Below are 7854 nucleotides of genomic sequence, written 5' to 3' on the forward strand. Positions count from 1 at the left end.
GTCCTTAGTGATCTATTATAGCTGTGTATAATTGTTTAATTTGATGAAAAAGAAAACACTTTAAAAGATTTTAAAGTGTTATGGGCCTGAAGCCTCTAAATAAATAGTTGAATTTACATGATAAGCCAATTATGGGATGTTTATAAAAGAGTAATTAATATACTGTCAAAAGGGAGTGAAATATGAAACTATAACACATAAATATGTGTAGGTGGGAATGGGGGCAAAGTTGGGCTTATAATTTTAGATCTGTTACAGGTACACCAAAAGCTAAATAAGTAATATTAATTATTCACATTGACTATATCTCAAGTGATGAAATAAAAGAAACAGTGGTTGTATAGAGTAAAATTTATTATAGGGTTGTAGAATTCATACAACCTAAACTCCTTACAGCATTCAGCACCTACACAATTTTGTGCATTCCACAATACAGATAGTAGTGAGAAAGAATCACTGCATTAGTTAAAAATGACTGTCTCATGAAAATTGTTCACATATAAGTCAGGTTAATTACAGAGCACCTAATAGAACTGCAAAGATGTAATTTCTAAATTCAAGAAAGTTGTACAAAATGAAAAACAAAAGCAACCAACAATGTTGAGATCTGATATATTTTACACAAAAAGTTCAAAAACAATTTAAAATATTTCAAATTTTAAAATTGCTCCACCATAAGATGAATAAAGAGCTTACTTAAAGGAAAAGAAAAAACAAACAAACAAACAAACAAAAACAACGGATGGAATTTATTGTCAGGATGTTAGGTGACATATTCATGCTGCTTTCAGAAATCTAAACCCTATAAATTCAAAGAAAAAATGAAAATCATGTAATTTCAGTTTCAAAAAATAAGCAATGCCAATTAAACTAAAATTTGACAAGAGCTTGCAGTGGTTAGTAGTTTTTTTTTTTCCTTTTTTTAAAGCATAAGCAATAGAGTAAATGCATGAGTAAATATCTTGAGTATCCCATAAACCTTAATGTTAAAGTCATATTGTAAATCTCTGACTTCTTATTACCAAGGACACTCTATCTGTTGCCTCTTACTCTTGACAGATCTTGGTCTCAACAATAAATTCGTTGGGGAAGTGTCTAATCTTCCAGCATTTATCAATGGCACGTTTGTTGAAACCTGTAAGTAAATGTGCAAAAAAAGTGGCTTTTGAAATTTTTGTGGAAATGAAAATATATCCAGACTTGTTCCCCACTTTTTCCTGTATTCTACCTCCACTTTCCTCCACTGTGTAACACAGGGTGAAGGAAGAAATACATTAGTTACTTACCCAGCAAGAGGTCTCTGCGACGAAGGCGGAAGGACTTTCTGTTATTGCAAAGTTGGTAAATAAAGATGCCAAGGTTACTAACATCACGAATTTCCTCCACAGCAACTAGGTCTTCACGAACCACGTAAGTTTGAGGCAGATATCTGCCACTCTAAAAATCAAAAACAAAGACTGAAATGAGAAATTCTTTTTCCTTTTTAATTTTGAAGTTCAGGAGTAAAAGTGCAGGTTTGTTACTTAAGTAAAGTTGTGTCATGGGGTTTGTTGTAGAGATTATTTAATCACCCAGGTATTAAGCCTAGTACCTACTGGTTATTTTTCCTGATCCTGTCCCTTCTCCCATCTTTCACCCTCTGAAAGGCCCCAGTGTGTGTTGTTCCCCTCTATGTGACCATGTGTTCTTTTCATTTGGCTCTCACTTAGAAGTGAGAACATATGGTATTTGGTTTTCTGTTCCTGTGTTAGTTTGTAAGGATAATGTCCTCCAGCTTTATCCATGTCTCTGCAAAGGACGTGATCTTGTATTTTTTTTTGTGATTGGTTTTTTTTTTTTTGGCTGCGTACTATACCATGGTGTATATGTATCACATTTTCTTTATCCAGTCTATCATTGATGGACATTTAGGCTGATACCATGTCTTTGCTATTATAAATATTGCTGCAATGAACATATTTGTGCATGTGTCTTTATAATAAAATGATTTATATTTCTTTGGGCATACACCCAGTAATGCGATTGCTGGGTCTAATAGTATTTCTGTCTTTAGGTCTGAGAAATCACCACAGCATCTTCCATAATGGCTGAACTAATTTACACCGACACCAATGGTGTACAAGCATTCCTTTTTCTCCACAACCTCACCAGCATCTGTTATTTTTTGACTTTTTAATAATAGTCACTCTGACTGGTGTGAGATGGTATCTCGTTGTGGTTTTGATTTGCATTTATCTAATGTTCAGTGATGCTCAGCTTTTGTTCATGTTTGTTGCCCGCATGTATGTCTTCTTTTGAAAAGTGTCTGTTCATGTCATTTGCCCAAATTCTTAAGGACACTATTTAAATCCTTTCCTATACCAGATAATGACTGTAAAAAATAATCTTTATTTTTTAGAGCAGTTTTAGGTTCACAACATTTTTTATTTCAAAATCATTTCAATACAATAAAATGTTTTGGCCAAACTCATTATTTTTTAAAAAAACAAGGAAGTAAAATTACTTGGAAATGCTTATGTAAAAATTTGACTTCCAAAATACATACCGCCAGTTTGCCAAAGAGCTCTACCAGATTTTTTGGAGGCATAACAATAGAAGTATTGAGGGGCATCAGATAGCAGTTCCCCAGCAACAAGTCCAGGTAAGCAGTCATTCCCTGTTAGGTAGGGGGAAAAAGTCAGGTAAGACACAGAAGGCAGTAACATTGCAAATTTTCCAACTACCATTAGATCAAGCAGCTACATCCTTTCAAAATCAACTAATGTGTATTCAACAACAAAAGTATGAAAAGGCTTTGCCTCAAAAACATGTGCATTCATGAATGAATTTAATACCTGCCAATGAAGTAAAAAAGAGAGAGAGAAAGAAAAAAAATCCTGGAATATTTATAAGAATGAGAAGCCCACCTTTTCAAAGTCATGAATAATTGCTGCAGGGTCACTATCCGAGAAACTGGGGACAGGCACATCAATGATTGCAATGTTGTCATCCTCACGAATGTCAGCCTCCTCAGTCACAGGCAGGAAGTTAGCCTCTCCTCCACGAAGGGAATTTGCAGGATCCTCAGAATCAAAAAAGCACATCTCTCCACGGTAAATGGTGCTCTAAAAGACAAAAAGGGAAAATTACAACCTTCTAATACTATCATGATATTTGAATGGCTTTTCACACTCATATCAATTCATTGTACTATGTGTTAAGCCGAGGCTTGTTGACTACAGTTATCACAATGAAGACAAATCAATTTTATGAACTGAAAGGCAACTTGAAAACTTTCCCTAAATCTTCTTTTCTCTATTCACCACTACAGAATTTTTTAAGTTGCTACTAAATGTCTAGCAAGTAGTAATCCAAAGTATAATAATTATAATTAGTATTACCTTGGGCATGAAGTACTTGTAAATGCAGGCTCCACCAACAATAAGTCCTGCCAAGATGAATGAAAGGCCTAAGAGAGTAAGCATACATCTCCCAGAGGAGCCCTCTTTTTCCTGGGTGGCAACTCGGAGCTCCTATTTGTTAAAAAGCAAAACCAAAAACAAAACCAGATTGTACTTTTAGACACACAGTTGATTTTGTGTACAATTTACCTCCCTTGAAACCCAAGATATTTTTTTAAATGTTAACTCATTTTAATTGTAGTCTGAATTTATTTCAAGACAATTTCTGAATCTAATAGATGTTAAAAAATGTCTCTGATTATATTAACCTTCCATTTGGCATTTCTAAACCCAAATATAGATATGAAATTATTTCAAAATACATGCATCAAGAATCAAATTAAAATTACCGTTTATTTATGCAATGTCATATTCTTTTTTACTGTGCTAAGAACACTTAACACGACATTGACTCAACACATTTTTCATTGTATAATATAGTATTAACAATAGGCACAATGCAGTAGAGCCGATCTCTAGAAATTATACTCAATAAATGGAAGTAATTACTTTTTGAACTACTACACTGATATAATCACTAACTTTCTGGGATATGGTTCTGTTTCTTCATTATTTTTTCCAAATCAGTTTGCCAACTTAAAAGAGAATTAGTATCCTTTGATTAATTTATTAACTGATTTTTCAAAAAGCTGATTTTTGAAAATTAGGTTTTAAAGGTAGGAGTTCTATAAGGTATATGCCATTTTCCCCATATTTTAGAAATTAAAATATCGAAGGGAGAGATATAAATTTAATGTTCCTAATTTAATCGAGAAATAAAAGTCTCTTAATATCGATCAATATTCTATAACTGTGTATTGCATGAATGAAATATTTTCCACGTCCTGGGTGAAACACTTGATTTTGAAGTGTAGCATTTGCGATAGCTAGACACAAAAGTTGTCCGTGTAACAGTGACTGTAATATTTTGTTAAATCAATAATTTGCTTCGGGATTGAAACAAGAAAGATCCAAAGCAAACAAGTATCTGATTGTGCCCTTCCCAGGGCAGTGGACTCCAATCTTTCTAATCCCATTTTTGTATGTCACAATACATCCTAAGCAGCATTATTACTCAAGGACTGAATAAATGAAGTAAGCAAATCTAGGCCCTGATCATTAAAGGGTAAATCATTCAAACGCGTATATAAATCGAATTGTTTTAGTCTTTTAGGTCATTAGCTCTTTTTCAGGACAACTACTGTAATGTTTATCAGAGCTAACTAACCTTAAATTCATTTGGTGAAAACAAATGCATAGATTTCAAGTTAATGCAGAAGATGAAAGGACAGACAATCATTTGAGAAATGTTTATTTTTCCAAAAATATTTTTCTTTGAAGGTCAAAGAAATTTGAGATTCCCATTTTCTTAACTAAATTTATTTAAGTTCAAACCCTCCATTAATTAGTACTCTATAAACCTTGAAGGCTTTTCTGTGTCCCAGTAATTTTCAGGAACTTTTAATTATTTTTATTAAAAAAAACCTAAACTAAGATTAGCACTACAAAGATAGAACTATAAATTTTGATTTGGAATTACTGTACAATAATCTAGAACTGGAGACTTAAAATTATATTTTAGATGATTAAAATGAGTTTCATAAAGATAAAGTAACTTGCTCATAAGTCACATAATAGCTTAATTTGAAATTCTAAGAGAAATAAATTTATTTTTTCTTGCTACTGAGACATGAGAAGAACAGTTTGCATTGTAATTTCATTTATTCTTTCAATAATTCAGGAAGTTTATTAAGCAAGGCCTAAGTATTAGAATTTCAATTTCATAAGATATTACATCCTAGAAATAAGGGCTTTTTGTTTTCATTTACATTTATTGGACTTTAGGTTGGTGTGAGCCATCAATTACCATAGCTAATTTCTCTTGGAACTCTTTCGAAGTGATTGTACACTATGTCTGACATCATATTTGTCATGCTCAACCTCTAATGAGCTAGCTGATCAATGTATTACAATACAATATGTCAAGTATTATTATCAGTGTCCTATAGTGGCCAGGTAAGGATCCTGTTAAGTGTTCTCCAAAACCTAACAGCAAAGTATAATCAAAGTGCAAATGCTCAGTTTTGCTTTTTCCTCATCGCACCAAAGTCCTGGCAGAAGTATTGCTTGCATATTAACTGAATCTATCTACAAGTCATGAAATGCTTGGCGGTGAGGAAAAAAAAAAAAAAGGATTACTGTGTGGCTATATTTAACTACTGGCCTCTAATTAGACCTCCCAAAAAATCTGACCATGTTTAACCTACAAACTAAGCAGGAGAACAATTACATATTTGACCTCTGTCATTTAATCAAAACCTCAACAAAATGCAAGAGGGTGTTACTTTTGAGCTCTAAAATGTATAATACACAAAAGCTAGTTTTATTGCAGGATTTAATATTGAAAATTTCCACAATAAAAAGCTGGATAAGCACATTAACATTTCAAATTGTGTGTACAATCAACTTTTACTACATGGATTCTCATTTAACTCAAAGGATTTTTTATATCTCCACTTTGAACACAAAAGTTAAAACTATATAGAGAACAAGACAAGTTAGGACAGATCTGCAAGCGCCAACACTTTCCAGATTTCATAGAACACGAAGAAAATACTATTGCCCTTTAAAATTGAGATTATACTGAGGAGTAGTATACGAACCCTGAAAACATAGTAGGTGTTTAAAAGAAGTAGAAGTAGGACTAAATAAATAATGGATAACATTTTGGGGAAGAGCTTCCCCAGTTCCTGTCAAAGCTAGTAGTTTAAATTACAACACTAGACCTGCTTCAGATCTCTAAATAGAGGGAAGGGGATGTTGTTCAACAAGAAAAAAATTTAAAAATAATTGAAAAGTATCCCCAAATTTATTTTTACAAGAGAAGAGTGTTTTCTTTAGGAAATACCACTCTAAAAATATACAAGGCTCTTGCAGTAAAAGGGCACAGTGAACACCCAAAACTGGCATTAAGATCCAGCTCAATTTTGACAGCTCCTTTATCTAATGTTTAAAGCCACCTATGACCAGAGAGAAACGGAAAATGATCGCGCGCTCAAGCAGACCACTTGCCCCAACCCATACTGCTTGGAGTTAAAAGTGCCCTTTGCTGCTCACCCCACCTCCACGAACACTCAGAGATCGTAGAAAGATTTAGAGTCTTAGAACTTCATCCACACCAAAAGGAAAGAAAGAAATGTTAAATCTCCTGGTCTTGCTCACCCCCTTGTGTCCCCTCTGTCCCTGGGGAGACTATGCGCATCCCTGGAGGTGGGGACTGGGCGACATGCCCCTCCTTGATCCCAAGGTCCCTACATGTTACCCAAGAGACAATGACAACGAGTCCCAGGGCATCTCCTCAAACTCTCTCTAACCTCCCTCCAGGATAGCTGGTGTGAGCTGGAACAGACAGAACTTGGCACGACACGCGGGAATGCAGAGTGACAGAGGGTGCGGTAAGCAGAAGGTGCCGCGAGGAGACAGAACCGAGGCGACCGGGTAAACCCCAGAGACAGCGTAAGAGGAGCAAGAGGGGCCCTCCCAGGGAAGCTTCATTTTCTCCTCTGCTACCAGCCCTCTTTCTTTCGCCCACCCCTCCCCCACCCCGCCCTGGGACAGCTACCTTGCCGGTCAGTATCTGAGTTCTGACCGTGCGGCTCAGGAGGGCCTCCACGTCTTGCCGCGCCTCCTCCTTTTGCACGGCGGTGGGGGTATTGAAGGCGATTTTCACCATAGTGAATCTTCGGGTTCCGCGGTAAGGCGCTGCTGGAATCAGCGTCCTGGGCTGCAGACTACAAGAGGAGCTCCTGCTAGCCCAAAGAGCACTTACTTTATCTTCAGTCTAACACTACTGCAAGCCGAGGTCTGGGATACTTATGACGCAGTCCCAAACTGGGGGGAGACCGTGGGCGGGCCCAGGGAGGTGCCTAAAGGGAGGAGCGAGAGGGGGCCCAAAAGGGGCCCAAGTGCCTGAGTTGGGGGTTTGCGAGGTGGGGCGGATTTGCCACTGGGGGAAGAGGAGGGGAAGTGGAGTCCGTGGCCGGCTCGGGCTAAACGTGCCTCACCTGCACCTCAGGCACACTCCCACCCACTCTCTGCAACTTCAGATAAGAGCAAGACAGGAAGGAAGCCTGCTGTGTCGTGTCTTTCTGCCTCTGTCCAGGCCACAATAGCCCCTGACTCTGACTGTTTTCTCAAACTTGGACCTGACTCCCCGCAGGGCCTGGGACTGTAGCTTGGCAGTAACTCAAACTTCCTCAGTTCTGGACCCACCCAGGCCCCCAAAGCGCCATTCTACAAAGGTTCTGTTCCTTGATAATAATATCTTCCTTTTAAAGAACACCTAGAAGCCTGTTTATAGTTACCCAGTTCATTCTTTCAACAAATAGTTATTTTTTTTATTTGCTTGCTTGTG

General features: G+C 36.8%; 1 protein-coding gene across 1 annotated transcript; it reads right to left on the minus strand.

Moving 5' to 3' along the window:
- Positions 1–336: 336 nt before the first annotated feature.
- ITM2A (integral membrane protein 2A) lies at positions 337–7554 on the minus strand. The gene is made up of 6 exons (XM_009235007.3): positions 7063–7554; positions 3381–3512; positions 2907–3104; positions 2546–2656; positions 1287–1437; positions 337–1135 (listed from the first exon to the last, which is right to left on the minus strand). Exons 1-6 carry the CDS (start codon positions 7171–7173, stop codon positions 1047–1049), a joined length of 792 nt encoding a protein of 263 aa, XP_009233282.2. The 5' UTR covers positions 7174–7554; the 3' UTR covers positions 337–1046.
- Between the last annotated feature and the right edge of the window lie 300 nt (positions 7555–7854).

This window comes from Pongo abelii, chromosome X, assembly GCF_028885655.2.
Source record: "Pongo abelii isolate AG06213 chromosome X, NHGRI_mPonAbe1-v2.0_pri, whole genome shotgun sequence".
In the NCBI taxonomy this organism is placed as follows: domain Eukaryota; kingdom Metazoa; phylum Chordata; class Mammalia; order Primates; family Hominidae; genus Pongo; species Pongo abelii.